We start from the raw sequence: 16,307 nt of genomic DNA on the forward strand, positions 1-16,307 counted from the left end.
AGTAAGGTCAACTGACAGGAGAAAACTTAAACGTCTAAGGACCAATGCTGGCCATGGGAAACCACCAAGAAATCACTAGAGATAGCTCAGAAACCTTGAGAAGGGTAGCTTAAAGATCAGTTACTGGGCAAGAAAGAGATAACTCCCCAGGGACAGAGACATATCTTTTTTTAAAATAAATTTATTTACTTATTTATTTTTGGCTGCATTGGGTCTTTGTTGCTGTGCATGGGCTTTCTCTAGTTGCGTTGCTGTGCGTGGGCTTCTCATTGCGGTGGCTTCTCCTGTTGTGGAGCACCGGCTCTAGGCGTGCGGGCTCAGTAGTTGTGGCGCAGGGGCCTAGTTGCTCCGTGGCATGTGGGATCTTCCCAGACCAGGGCTCGAACCCATGTCCCCTGCATTGGCATGCAGATTCTTAACCACTGCGCCACCAGGGAAGTCCCAAGAGACATATCTCTCTTGAAACACCTACAAAAACTTCACTTGCAGATTCAAATCTATACTCACTCAACTCTGCCTGGGCTTTGATACACTCATCTCCAAAAGTAACGAAGAAGAGCAATCCTGCTAAGCTATCTACTTTCAGTTCAGTTATTTCAACCACCACTTACTAACGATACAGTGCTAGCTAGGTGTTGTATGGATTCAGTCATGAGATGATTTCAACCCATCTGCAGTCCGGCCTTTTACAGGCCCTGACACATGGAGCTATCCCAATTTGCACAGTGGAGACAGGAGCTGATGATACTCTGTCACCTGTTTCCTTGTTCAAACAAGTGAACAACCTGGATAGTGTGTGTCTTCTCCATATTTACTTTACAAATGCCAAGGTCTTCTGGAGATAAGAGTCTAGGTCCAGATACTGTATAACCCTCACCACTGTGGCCAGGGAGCTGGATCAGGGAATCCCTGGGGTTGACTCACTTGTTGCTGGCTGGCCCGGTGGAAAGCACATCAGACTGCAGCTTAGGGAAGAAGCCTGGTTCATACTTCCCTTGTCCAATCTTCATGTCAAGTAAATGGGGGTGAACCGCAGTATGATCGATTTTTGCCAGTCGCAGCTCAATTGCTTTCTCTGGATGAGAATGAAAAAGTCCAATATTTTAAAAAACATACCATATTCTGGGCCATAAAACAAGTCTCAATAAATTTAAAATAATTTGAATCATACAAAGTATGTCCTGTGACCAACAATAATAATACCTTAAAACTAAAAAACACACTTCTAAATAACCAAGGGGTCAAAAAAGAAATCAGCATGGCTGAGGCTAAAATGGAGTGGATTGCCTTTTATTGGATGTAGATTGTACTCTCTATTGTTAATAGAGTACTTGAAACAATTCAGGTTGGTTTTCTTGAAGTAACTTTTATTTATGATTCAGAGGACTCATGTGGATGGAAATCTCTCTGGCCCTCGAAAAACATGCCATCAGCACTCAGAGTTGGTGTTGCCCACTACATGTCCTTTCTTCTGAATAGAAAAGAGGTGTTATTTAGGGAAAAACTTTTTTTTAAGATATGTGTAGACCATTTTATTTACTACTGGATAATATTTGTTTTTTGGTCCCTATAGAGATAGTTTTTCTTTAATAGCATACTTTTTAGTGGTTGTTTTAAAATTATATAGAGAGCAGAAGTTCTTTATCTGATGTGATTTAGTAGGGTAGTGAATTGGATAATTGAAAAAGTCACTTAAGTTTGGGAATCCTAAAAGGATACATACATCCATTAAACATTTTAATTTAAACCATATGACTGTATAATCACCAGTCTTTTGATGAAGTGTCTGTGCATTTTCTTTGATTATGGATCCACTAATCAGGGGTCTGCATTGTTTCTCTTGCATAAATCTCACCCATAATTCATTCACTGAGTTTTCCAGTTTTTAAAGTGGAGCGAGAACTTTTAAAGGACCTTGCAAAAGAACCATAGTAGATGCTAGTTTTCCCACGTTTTTTGCACTTAAGTGATATGCCTAATTCAATTGCTGTATTTTTTAGTGACTTTGCTTTACTGAGTCTTTTTAAAGCATTTAATTTTGTTTTCAGAGAAACAGTTCTTTTTTTTGCCCTCATATCTTACCATTTCTTTACATAATATTTGGTTAAATTATACAACCCAGTAATAAGTTCAACTAGTGCAGACAAGCTTGGAAGCAAATGCATACGTTATTTTTTTTAAATTAATTTTTAATTGAAGTATAGTTGATGTACAATAGTATATAAGTTACAGGTGTACAATATAGTGATTCACAATTTTTAAAGGTTATACTCCATTTATACATATTATAAAATATTGGCTATATTCCCTGTGCTGTACAATGTATCCTTGTAGCTTATTTTATACATAAGCTTACATTAGTTTTTGGGGTTTTTTTTTGCAAAAGTAATGCAAACTCAAGGCACGCAATCAAAACAATTTTAAAGGGAATAAAATGAAATCTCCTTCCTCTCTCCGTCCTGTGGTAGCCGGAGATCAAGTTTCTTGTGCATCCGTAATGAAAATAATAGTTTTTTCAAAACAAATAAATAATGTGTGGAAAAACAGTGCAGAGAGAATTGAATGTTTCCCTTTTTTTTTTTTGGCTGCGCGGGCTTTCTCTAGTTGTGGTGAGCAGGGGCTACTCTTTGTTGTGATGCACGGGCTTCTCATTGCGGTGGCTTCTCTAGTTGCGGAGCATGGGCTCTAGGCATGCGGGCTTCAGTAGTTGCGACGCATGGGCTCAGTAGTTGTGGCTCGCAGGCTATAGAGTGCAGGCTCAGTAGTTGTGGCGCACAGGTTTAGTTGCTACACGGCATGTGGGGTCTTCCCGGACCAGGGATCGAACCCATGTCCCCTGCATTGGCAGGCGGATTCTTAACCACTGTGCCACCAGGGAAGTCCCTGTTTCCTTTCTTTTTCATCTAAAATCCTACCCTTGTGAAATAATCTCTTGATTTTTTTTCATGCCCTCCTCTTAAATACTTTTATATAATGCACTATTTTTTTTTAACTAATTAATTAATTTATTTATTTTTGGCTGTGTTGGGTCTTCGTTTCTGTGCGAGGGCTTTCTCTAGTTGCGTCAACCGGGGGCCACTCTTTTTTTTTTTTAATTTTATTTATTTATTTTTGGCTGTGTTGGGTCTTTGTTGTTGCATGCGGGCGTTCTCTAGTTGCAGCGAGTGGGGGCTACTCTCCGTTGTGGTGCGCGGGCTTCTCATTGCGGTGGCTACTCTTGTTGTGGAGCACGGGCTCTAGGCACGCGGGCTTCAGTAGTTGTGGCACATGGGCTCAGTAGTTGTGGCTCGCAGGCTCTAGAGCGCAGGCTCAGTAATTGTGGCACACGGGCTCAGTTGCCCCGCGGCATGTGGGATCTTCCCGGACCAGGGCTTGAACCCATGTCCCCTGCATTGGCACGAGGATTCTTAACCACTGCACCACCAAGGAAGCCCCGGGGGCCACTCTTCATCGCAGTGCGCAGGCCTCTCACTATCGTGGCCTCTCTTGTTGCGGAGTACAGGCTCCAGACACGCAGGCTCCGTAGTTGTGGCTCAAGGGCTTAGTTGCTCTGCAGCATGTGGGATCTTCCCAGACCAGGGCTCGAACCTGTGTCCCCTGCATTTGCAGGCAGATTCTCAACCACTGCGCCACCAGGGAAGCCCTAATGCACTATTTTTAATGTTGTGTTGCACATGTATTAATTATAATATTCTTTAAATTATATACATTTTGATATACATATGGTATATTAAAGTAAAACGGAAAAAAAGCATTTCAGTCATATGGTAGAAATTTAAAATATTACAAAAGGGTGTATGTACAGTGACGTGTTAAGACTTACCACTGTCTCCTGTGTCCTTCCAGACATAGACATGCATATACAGCATGTATACCTTTTAAAAACAACACAGATGGGAGCATACTAATCATTGTTTTATACCTTCTTTCATTTAATAATTTATCTTGGAGATATCAGGACATAGATTAGGTTGTTTCCTAAGAACAAAGACTGCATGAGAAACATCCTTGTTCATACAATTTTCACAGAAGTGTGAGTATGCAAGGACAGTTTCTAATTCAATTTCTGATTTGCAGGGACTTCCCTGTAGTTTGTTTTAGGAGTGAACTTATCTATAAAGTGATCCCAAGTCTAATGTCTTTCTCTGCACAGAGAGAAGTCATAAGAATGTGCTGATTATTCTCTCTTCACCACTCAGAAGTGGTTGTAATCCCAGTATGCTTTGCATTATCTCCTTTTGTTAAAAGTAATTGCTCATTACAGCATTATGGGAGCTGTGAGAAAACCCAGAGAGTTGCCTCGAGCTGAAGTGTTTCCAGTTGATTTTGATTGGCTAAAACTCTTTGGATGCAGATGACCTTCAGCTGTTTCCTATTTATTAGTTTCACCTTCTTGGAATGATGAGCACAGAGACAGGCAATGGCAAAAGGAGGTACTGATTTTATCGTTTGTACTGGTGTATAGAAATGGTTTTTGTGCTGTTGCTTACAGCTCTTGGAGGTCAGCATCCTAGTGTGGGTACCACGGGTTGATGGATCCCGGAGGCATGGTTTATTAGGCCATCCTTCAAGGTGGGTTGTTGCTTTTTTAAAATACAAAAATGTAGGGAAAAAGAAACCCACAACTCAGACCAGAGAGGCCATAAAATTCCAAGTTTCTAGTATCTGTAAAACCAAACCATATAAATGGAAAGCAGTTTAGCCTTCAAAGAGGAGATTATTTCTCATCCCCTAAAGTGTTTTGTTTCTAAGAATCGCACACTTTCAAGTGCATCACAGGGAATTCTTCAGGGATTTCAATCTGAGGCGAATAAAGTTACCCACTCTAGCAGAAATAAGTGGGCTGAGCTTCAGATACTGGATTAGACTCATCCTGAAGAGTAGGGAAAAACCAGAACTAGATGTCTGTGCTATTGAAAAACCTGCTTTTATGGAGCAGAGGAAGCCCCTTCCTTCAGACTTTAGCATGCCCTCTTTCATGGTTAGAGAGTAGATAGATGTTCCCTGACACTGTAACTAGGTACACTATAAGGAGTAGTCCAGTGTCCAGGAAGCCTCATGAGGAAGGCATTTCAGGGACTCCTTTACTCAGAGTGTCTGTTGGCCCCCTATGAGATGTTCTTGTCTCTGAGCAGACCTGTCAGGAATGCCAGCCACGTAAAGGAGTAGCACCTGCTTTATTGACTTTCGGTAAAAGCAGCAGCTTTTTGGTTTTCACATGACTGAAAAGGCCTTGCTCCTTCCTACCTTTTTAAAAACAACCCAGAAATGGTGTGTGTCTATATGTGTGTGTCCACTGAAACGGGGGTAGAAATTATTCAGTGTAATATTTATTCAAAATATGTGTTTAAGAGCCAGTGTTGGGACACAGTAAGACTGGACCTTCAGCTTTAAATATCTCTTGGAGGTTTTCTCCCACACCTTTACATTCTTTTGATCATCTTAAGTTTGAATTTTAAAGTATATTCTTATCATGTCTGAGATTCTCAAGATTATTGCTCTTAGTAGATTATTTACAGGCATTCATATCTAGAAAAGAGAGGTGAAAGATACAAAAACTGAGGCCTCACCTAGAGAATCATTAGAATTCTTCTTAATAATAATTGTTAGAATAATCACAGAGCAGGAAGATTTCAGCAGAAAGGTAACAAGCCAAGTTGTACAGGTGCCCCATGGAACTGAGATATCTCAGAAGAGGCTGAAGATAGAACTTGCAGTGGCCTAAATTTTGTTCCTCAGTTGTTGCTTACTCTCACGTTGGAGTAAATACTTTTCTGAAAGGCTATATAGATTATCTATTTAATTCTTGAGTTTTTTATTTGTTTTTTTTTTTTTGTAATTTGGGAAATATTTTTGTTGTTGCTTCAGTTGGGAGAGGGTCCTCACCAAATAGTCTTTTAATATGGGAATGGCAGTGCTTTGTAGGGCACAGTGAAAAATGAGATTGACTTTCTTCTTGAACTCTTATCAGTCTGTTCCTGATTTTAGTGAATACAAAAAGCTTGTGCTCTTTTGTCCTTCTGCTAAATGAGTTGTATTTTTAAAAAAATCATTATTGATGACCAAATCTCTGAGCTCAGTTTTACCCACTGATTGCTGTACATCACTTATCTATTATCTATCAAATGCCTTAGCTTTCCCTGAAGAAGCGTGAGGCACTTCCTTAGAGTGTACTCAAAATGTTTGAGATGATGAAGTTTTAGTCATCAATTTTTATTTATTTGCATTACTAGTTAAAAAAAAAAACTATTTCCAGGTCATGCTTAGCCAGGAGCAAAGTGGTAAGCTGCTCCAAAGTTTTATTGGTGAGCACACAGGATGCTTTGCTAAAACCTAGTTGATAAATATCAGCTTCTGCTCACTTCCTACTCATTCTTCTTCATTTTCTGGAAAGCTTTTTGATACTTATTACTCCTTTATGAACCAAGCTGGGACTTGCTTAAATGGTGGGCTGAGTTTTTAGTGCATAAAACTGTTTAACTCCTGTGAAAACTCATTTGAAATCAGCCATTCCAGGAGGATATTACTCACATGATTTTAAAATTGATGTTCCTACTTGGTCTTTAAGTGTCTGAAACCATCATACCATTTGTAAATAGTAATGTGTTAAATTTCAATCTATTGTATTGGCTTTGCCGATGTATTTTTTACTCATTTTAAAAATAAAACAAGTCTAGAAATTGCATTCTGAAGAAAAGCTAAACTTTGAGCACAAGCTTCTCTTCCAAGATACGCTCTCTGACCTAGAATAAGAGTTTTGAGTAACGAAAGTCAATCTTCTGGGTCTTTCAGGTTCTTGGGGAGCTTTTTATCAAAGTGTTAAAATGACACTTTCATGCTGTTACCATTCAAGAAAGGTTGCCAGGTGGAAGGCAGACTTGGCTAGTGCGGAAAACCAGCCTCTGCATGCTTAAAGGTTCTTTGGGCTTGATCTTGAAGGCAAAGTTCACATCAGCTCCTTGTAGAACGCAGACATGTGAGTGGTAAATGAGGTCTTTTGACATTCATGCCGAACAGAGACTAGACCACTGTTCCTTTTCTTTTTGTTCCACTTCCCCATTCTCCTTCTACTGAAGAGAATCTACTTAACATTCTGGTTTAGTATTTGGAGCAAGGTGCTATTTATGATTCCTATTGTATTTCTTTTTTTTAAAATTGTATTTCTATATTAAATTTTATTACTAGCATGGACCTGTGTGGGAGGGGGTATACTTCAGCTTGTGGTCCATTGAGGTCTCTGGGTTGTCTCTCTGATACCCACAAGGGAATCATACTCTGAGCATACCCTTGCTGAAGTTTATCCTGTTCCTTTCTAAATGTGAAATTGTGTTGAAGATTTTAACTTAGTATTTGAGAAGCAAGTACCTTGTTTTTGACTGGTTTTGTGTGTGTTTTGTTTTGTTTTTTTTTTTTGACCTAGATTACCAGAGACTGATGACTGTGGCGGAGACAATTACAGCTCTCCTGTTTCCTTTCCAGTGGCAGCATGTCTATGTTCCTATTCTCCCAGCTTCTCTCCTACATTTCTTAGATGCTCCTGTGCCATACCTGATGGGCTTGCATTCCAATGGCCTGGATGACCGGTCAAAACTGGAGCTGCCTCAAGAGGTAAGAAAAACGTGGAGCTTGGGTGCTGGTGCCTGTGGCCCTGATACAGGATTTGGGAGAGAAGGGCTTTGGGATGAGCCCAGGGTGGTATCACCAAGTTTATTTTCTTTTATTTTGGGGAACACAAACAACTTTCCAGGAAAAAAGTAAAAACAATGAACATTTAGGTCAGTTTATATAATTCCAGAAACACTTGTTTTCTTTATCACCTGACATACTTTTATAATAATCTGTTTATACTATTGTGAACTGCCTTTTTCAAACATGATATTTTACACATTTTTAAGAAAATCTTTTTATTATGTAAAAGTTTAAACTTACACAGAAGAGTAGCATAGTGAATCTCTGTGTTTTCAATACTTAGCTTTAACAGTTATCATACATTTAAATTGTATTTTACTTCTGTACTTTCTACCCCCTATTTTTTAAAGAAGTTCCACATAATATAATTTTATAACTGCTTTAGTAGCCAGACATGTATTAATAAATCAGTGGTTTTGTTTTATAGGCCACAGTTGCTTTGTAAAAGTTGACCTGATCATAGTGATTCTTGTAGTACTGAATGTAGCTTTGAAAACTTTCCTTGCTCAAGATAAGGAAGGCCTTGAGAGAATGCTTCTCCTCCCTTGCTGTGAGGACGGCCTGCTCCACTTTCCTATTGTTTCAAATAATAAAATAATTGATTAAAAAAATATTTGTTTATTTACTACTTCATTCTAAAATAGATTTAAAGCATCATGAGAAATAAGATCGTTTTGTTTTTTATTTTCCTAGAATTACCAAGAGTACTGGTCTACCTCTTTTGGTCATTTTGTGGCTTGTATGAAACTAGCTGGGGGAAGGCCTTTCCTACTCTGAATTTCGTAGTCAATAGAAAGGCCTGGGAAGAAGACTTTGGACTATGCACACAATGGTATCAACATGACTCTCATCCTTCCACCAATGATTTTTGGGGGGATGATTTTTATGTATAGCTGAGGAATAAGAGTAAGAGGACCTCCAAAGAAGAGACCGTTCTCATGGAATTGGATCTAAGCAGCCTTCACATTGTTGGGCATGTCTGAGCAGCCATCATGATGAACATGCCTGATAATTAGATCATACCCGTAATATTTAAGTTATAGTCAATTGCATCTCTTTTTCTCTCTCCTTTGGTTTTATTTTTATTTATTTGGCTGTGTCGGGTCTTAGTTGCGGTGCGTGGGCTCAGTAGCTGCAGCACACGGGCTCTCTAGTTGTGGCACATGGGCTCTGGAGCGTGTGGGCTCAGTAGTTGCAGCGCGCAGGCTTAGTTGCCCCGCAGCATGTAGGATCTTAGTTCCCCGACCAGGGATCGAACCCACGTCCCTTGCATTGGAAGGCAGATTCTTTTTTTCTTTTTTTAATTTATTTATTTTATTTATTTATTTCTGGCTGCATTGGGTCCACGTTGCTGCACGCGGGCTCCCCCCAGCTGCAGCGAGCGGGGGCCACCTCTCGCCACAGTACGTGGTCTTCCCATTGCGGTGGCTTCTCCTGTTGCGGAGAACGGGCTCTAGGTGCGCGGGCCTCAGTAGTTGTGGCACATGGGCTCAGTAGTTGTGGCTCGTGGGCTCTAGAGCACAGGCTCAGCAGTTGTGGTGCACAGGCTTAGTTGCTCTGCGGCATGTGGGATCTTCCCGGACCAGGGCTCGAACCCGTGTCCCTTGCATTGGCAGGTGGATTCTTAACCACTGCGCCACCAGGGAGGCCCCGGAAGGTGGATTCTTAACCACTGGACCACCAGGTAAGTCCCTCGTCTTTGGTTTTAGAATCAGAATGTCTTCCTTGTAGTTTTTTCTGTTTCTGCCCCCTTTGCTCCTTTGAATCTACAGAGCTTTGTGCTATTTGGGGTGGGACAAGATTAATTAAGGAAGAAAAGATCTAAATAATGTCAACTAAAAAAAATGCAGGAGGTTGCAAAGAGAACAGAGTTTATTTGGGGACTTAAGAATTGCAATTGGGGAGACACAGTTTCAGTTAACCCTGAAAGAGTATTCCGAGGAAGAGAAAGAGTCAGGGGCTTATAAAGACAAAAACCACGAGGTTGTTAAAAGTTGCCCTGGTGAGAGTTGTGATCGACTCTGATGTGAGTCAAAATATTTGTCCTTAAGAAATCACAGGTTATTTTAGGGTAGGGGTCTTATAAGTATATAGACTGTCACTAATTGTTTTAGTGTAAGGGTCTGATTAGTATCTTGAGTTTCTGGCAGGTGTTCTGGTGTCTGTTCTTCATCAGGTCAAAAGGTCAGATTCCATCCAGGCTGAGTCATGCAAATATCGTACTTCCTTAATGGCTTCCCGGCACCATTTTAGAGATCTCTCTTAGAAATACTGACTCCATTTTGACTTTCCTTTCACAATTATGGAGAAAACCATTGAGTTTTGGGGTACTGGGTTTTTATATGTATTTGTCTACTGATAAATACGCATAAAGACTAGATATCAAAGATTGGAGAATGGGGAGCTTTTTGTTGTTGCTTTAAATGATTGCATATTTAATACTGACACCTTTTTCTGGTAAACCTAATTATCATTTTGTAAAAGTCAAAATAAGAATAACAGTAAAAATGTTCATTGCAGCTCTATTGACGATAGTCTGGACATGGAAGCAACCTAAGTGTCCATCGACAGATGAATGGATAAAGAAGATGTGGCACATATATACAATGGAATATTACTCAGCCATAAAAAGAAACGAAATTGAGTTATTTGTAGTGAGGTGGATGGACATAGAGTCTGTCATACAGAGTGAAGTTAAGTCAGAAAGAGAAAAACAAATACTGTACGCTATCACATATATATGGAATCTAAAAAACAAACAAAAAAATGCCATGAAGAACCTAGGGTCAAGACAGGAATAAAGACGCAGACCTACTAGAGAATGGACTTGAGGACACGGGGAGGGTGAAGGGTAAGCTAGGATGAAGTGAGAGAGTGGCATGGACATATATACACTACCAAATGTAAAATAGATAGCTAGTGGGAAGCAGCCGCATAGCACAGGGAGATCAGCTCGGTGCTTTGTGATCCCCTAGAGGGGTTGGATAGGGAAGGTGGGAGGGAGGGAGACACAAGAGGGAAGAGATATGGGGATATATGTATATGTATAACTGATTCACTTTGTTATAAATCAGAAGCTAACACACCATTGTAAAGCAATTATACTCCAATAAAGATGTTTAAAAAAAAAAGATTATTTTGATAATAATGGTACAGAATTAAATATATATCAGAGAACATTAAAGGAATTCCAGAATTTCTAAGGAAAAAAAAAAAAAGGAAATAAAGTATTTTGAGCTGAATAAAAATGAAAACACAAAATATCAAAATTTGTGGAATGTCATTAAAATATTACTTGAAAGATTTACAGCCTATCTTAGGCCGTGAATATTACAAACAACTCAATGCCAACAAATTCGACAACAGATGAAAGACACAAACTGTCAAAGCTCACTCAAGAAAACAGATAACCTGAATAGCTCTATATCTAATTTTTTAATTGAATCTGTAGTCTAAAACCTTCCTACAAAGAAAACTCCAGGCCCAGATGGCTCCACTGATGAATTCTGCTAAACATTTAAAGAAGAAATGGTATCACTTACACAAGCTCTTCCAGAAAACTGAAGAGAGTATTTCCCAACTTATTCTATGAGGCCAGCATTACCCTGATACCAAATCAGACCAAGACATTACATGAAAACTATGAACCAAATCCCTCATGAACACAGATGCAAAAATTCTAAACAAATTTTTAGTAAAGCGAATCCAATAATAAACAAAAGGATAATACATCATGACCAAAGAGAGTTTATCTCAGGACTGCAAGACTGGTTTCCACATTCAAAAATCAATGAATATAATTCACCATTTTCACGAACTAAAGCTAAAAACCATATAATTACCTCAATAGATGCAAAAAAGCATTTGGCAAAATACAACCACCACTTCTGGTAAAAACTCTCAGCAAGCTACTAACAGGAACCAACATTCTCAACTAGATACAAAAGTATCCATGAAAAACCATAGTGATGGGCTTCCGTGGTGGCGCAGTGGTTAAAAATCCGCCTGCCAATGCAGGGGACACGGGTTCGAGCCCTGGTCCAGGAAGATCCCACATGCTGTGGAGCAACTAAGCCTTTGCATCACAACTACTGAGCCTGCGCTCTAGAGGCCGCGAGCCACAACTACTGAAGCCCACACGCCTAGAGCCCGTGCTCCACAAGAGAAGCCACCGCAATGAGAAGCCTGCGCACCGTAAGGAAGAGTAGCCCCCACTTGCCGCAACTAGAGAAAGCCCGTGTGCACCAACAAAGACCCAACTCAGCCAAAAATTAATTAATTAATTAATTAAAAGAAAAAACCATAGTGATAACACCATACTTAATGGTGAATGCTTTCCCCTTAAGATCAGAAATAAGACAAGCATGCCATATTCTATTCGACATCGCACTAGAGGTTCAGTGCAATAAGGCAATAAGGCAAGAAAAAGAAAAGACATCAAGACTGGAAAGGAAAAAGTAAAACTATCATTATTTGCAGGCAATAAGACTATCTACATAAAAAATTTGAAGGAATATACAAAAAGCTACTAGTTTAGGAGGGTTGTAGGACACAGATCAATATACAAAACTCTATTATATTTCTATATATTAGCAATGAACAATCAGAAATTGAAACTTTAAAATACCATTTACAATAGCACTAAACATATGAAATGCTTAGGAATAAATCTGACAAAAGATATGCAAAACCTGTTCACTGAAAACTATATAACACTGCTGAGAGAAATTAAAGACCTGAATAAATGGAGAGATATGCCATGTTCATGTATCAGAAGACTCAATAATGTTAAAATGTCAATTCTCCCTAAATTGGTCTATAGATTCAAGGCAATCCAAATGAAAATTTCAGAAGGTTATCTGTAGATTGGCAAGCTGATTCTAAATATATATGAAATAAAAAGGACCTACAATAGCCAAAACAACTTTGAAAATAAGAACAAAGTTGAAAGACTAACACTACCTGACTTCAAGATTTAATATAAAGCTACAGTAATCAAGACAGTGTGGTATTGGTGTAAATGTAGACTAACACATCAATGAAACAGAACAAAGAATCCAGAAAAAGACTCACACATATACAGATCACTAATATTTTGACAAACATGAAAAGACAATTTATCAGAGAGAGGATAATCTTTTCAACATACGATTCTGGAACAACTGGATATCCATCTGGAAAAAATAAACCTGGACCCTTAGGTTACACCATTTACCAAAATCAACTTGAAATGGATCACAGACTTAAATGTAGACTTAAATGTTAAGCCTACGACTAAAAACTTCTAGAAGGATATGTATAGAAAAAAAAAACTGTGTTACCTTGGTTAGGCAAAATTTTCTTAGATACAACACTAAAAGCATAATCCATTAAAAAAAACTGATAAGTAGACTTCATCAAAATTAAGAACTGTTCTTTGAAGGACACCATTAAGAGAGCAAAAAGACAAGCCACAGAACGGGGAAATATCTGCAAGTCATATATCTGATAAAGGACTTGTATCCAGAATATATAAAGAACTTCCAAAACTCAGTAATAAGAAAATAACACAATAAAAAAAATGGGCAAAAGATTTAAACAGGCACTTCACCATAGAAGACCTGTGAACGGCAAATAAGCAAATGAAAAAATGTTCAACATTACTAGTCATCAAGCACACGCAAATCAAAACCACAATGAGATACCACTACATACCAATTAGATGGCTAAAACTGAAAAGACTGAGCATACTAAATGTTAACAACAATGTGGAAGAACTATAACTCTCATACACTGCTAGTGGGAATGTAAAATACACAACTACTTTGAAAGACAATTTGGCAATTTCTTTAAAAAGTCAACATACGAATATCATATGGTGCAGTCATTCTTCTAGGTATTTATGCAAGGGAAAAGAAAACATATGTCTATACAAAAACTTACATACAAATGTTCAGAGCTCTAATGCCCACCAACAGGTAAACAAACAAATTGTAGTAATATCCATACAGTGGAATACTACTCAACAATAAAAGGAACATGAATGAATCTCAATATAATTATGCTGAGTAAAAGAAGACAGACTAAAATAAAGAATGCATACTGGGGCTTCCCTGGTGGCGCAGTGGTTAAGACTCTGCCTGCCAGCAGGGGACACGGGTTCGAGCCCTGGTCCGGGAAGATCCCACATGCCGCGAAGCAACTACTGAGCCTGTGCTCTAGAGCCCGTGAGCCACAACTACTGAGCCTGCATGCCACAACTACGGAAGCCCACACACCTAGAGCCCGTGCTCCACAACAAGAGAAGCCACAGCAATGAGAAGCCCGTGCACCGCAACAAAGAGTAGCCCCCGCTCGCCGCAACTAAAGAAAGCCCGTGCGCAGCAATGAAGACACAACTCAGCCAAAAAAAGAAAAAGAAAAAAAGAATACATACTGCATGATTTCATTTATATAAAAACCTAGAAAATTCAAACTCTATAGTAACAGAAGTCATATCAGTGGTTGCCTAGAGACTGGGGGAGAGAACGCAGAGAGGACAGGATGGAGGTATTACAAAAGGGCATGAGAAAACCTTTGAGGGTAATGGGTATGTTCCCGATGTCAGTGAACACATATAACAAAACTTTAAATGTGTGCAGTTTACTGTATGTCAATAATATCTCAAAAATTTTTAAGAGTAAGAACAAAAAAAGCTGGTAATTCTCCTGGTATTGTCTAGATACATATAAAAACATCTCACCTTTGGGCCTTGCTGCGTGTCCTAGGTCAAGTGGCCTTCTCTCTCTGGGCCTACCTTACTTCCTCCCACCCTTACTCTCCTTCATCAGAACTTATTTAGTCTCTCAAAAGTGCTAGGCACTATTCTAGGTCCCCAGATACAATAGTGGGCCAAAGGAAAATCTTTACCTGTAAAATTAGTGAATGAGTAGAGTTAATTGCCATCAAGATCCCTTCTAAATGTAAATTTTAAAGAATCTCCAGAAAGACCCCTTTAGTTATATTTTTACCGTTTTCCAATCAGACTGATTCAAGAAGCTAAGGTGTCCATGAGGAATGGCGCGAGGTAGCTGAACTACTCCTCTAGGCTAGAAATCTGAAGCCAGTGACAAGAACCCTGAACTAGCATATTTGGAGTACATATCTCAGGGAAGTACCTAAGGGCTATACCAAGGGCATGATTCCTGGGAACAGAGCATGTAGTTGCCTGGAGGGTCTCTGTGATACCCATTTTTCTGAAATAAGTCATAGAAATGAGGGTTAGTTAACCCTCCGTCCATATCCCAAACTCCACATTCTAATGGGACCACAAGAATTCATGTCCTGGCCACAAATGAGACCAGAGTAACTCATATCAGTATTTGGTGTTCAACAACTGGATTACAGGTGGGCTGAGAACTGACTGCCTCAACCCTTTGGGCACAAGGGCAAGGCCTCAAGCGACTAGAGTGCCTCATCTTACAGTCTCCAGCTATAAGCAGACTCCTCCCTTTACTCCCACAAGCAATATATAAATATTGTCATTTTTCAAGTGTAACACAACATGAAAAGATTGGGAAGTCCTGATTTAAAGTGATGGTTTAGGAGATGTTTCTCTAAACCCACAATCTTGTAAAAAAGTCTCCATCAAGCTCTCCAGGACCAACGCCTTAGGCAGGGTTCAGGACCTGAAACTTGATGTGTGTGCTCCAGGAAGCAAGGAGGACTGTGTTAGAGTATTCCACTTGCACGGGCAACACGTTCTCAAGTCTTGGCCAAGAGGACTGTCACCTTAATGAAAGGCTTGGAGCAAGAGCTGAAAGATAAAGTTAGAAGGCTATCGAGCATAAGGCTGAGGAACCCAGGATTTTGTCCAAACTATCACCACTTGTATCTCCAAAACCTAAAAAAATGCCTGGCACATTCATTCATTCAGTAAATACTTGGTGAGCACTTCCCATACACTGGGCATGTAGTGGGTATTTATATTTGGTAAATGAATAAACAAAATATACAAAAAGGCTACAACAAGGACACTGAATATCGCACAAGGAAGAGAACACACTACTTAATCTGACACCTCAAGCTGAGACTGTTCTCTGGAGAAACTGACCTAGATGGGGCCTCTATGAACGAAAAGGTGTATTCCATCATGCAAGTAGCAAACAACTTTTAACATCTATATGTTCTAGGCACAATGTCAGAGGACTGGGGGTAAGACAATGAGTAAATACAGTCTCTGCTCTTAAATTGCTCCCTGATAATGATGGCTCAAAACAATAGAGATTATAAAGGGGAGGCAAGAACAAAGCACAACAGGAGCTTAGCGGAGGATCAACTCAGCCTGAGAGCATCAGAGAAGGCTTCACAGAGGAGGAGACACATCAGCTGGATTCCTATAAGCTGCTTGCCCATAACTCACTCGCCCCTTCTTTCTTGCTAATAGAATCTCAATACAGTTCAGGGTAACATTACACCCAGGTCAATACTCACTTTCACAGCCTCCCTTGCACTTAAGGGTGGTCATGGTTCTGGCCTATGAGACAACAGAAGTTGTCGGGAATTTCTGGGAAAGCTTTTGCTTTCTGATGTAAGAGGGAAAATACAGCTGGAATCAACTTTCCCCTTTTCCCTGAATGTGAACATAAAAGGCCTCTTGT

The 16,307-nt window shown here is 39.6% G+C and overlaps 1 protein-coding gene across 1 annotated transcript in view; it reads right to left on the reverse strand.

Moving 5' to 3' along the window:
- Positions 1 to 16,307, reverse strand: part of DENND5A (DENN domain containing 5A) — a 108,221-nt gene that overhangs the window by 27,102 nt on the left and 64,812 nt on the right. Inside the window, exon 9 of the mRNA XM_061201438.1 lies at positions 925 to 1,075. Coding sequence (XP_061057421.1) covers positions 925 to 1,075 — 151 coding nt within the window. The remainder of the gene's footprint in view (positions 1 to 924; positions 1,076 to 16,307) is intronic.

The sequence above is a fragment of the Eubalaena glacialis genome, chromosome 10 (assembly GCF_028564815.1).
Source record: "Eubalaena glacialis isolate mEubGla1 chromosome 10, mEubGla1.1.hap2.+ XY, whole genome shotgun sequence".
Classification (NCBI taxonomy): domain Eukaryota; kingdom Metazoa; phylum Chordata; class Mammalia; order Artiodactyla; family Balaenidae; genus Eubalaena; species Eubalaena glacialis.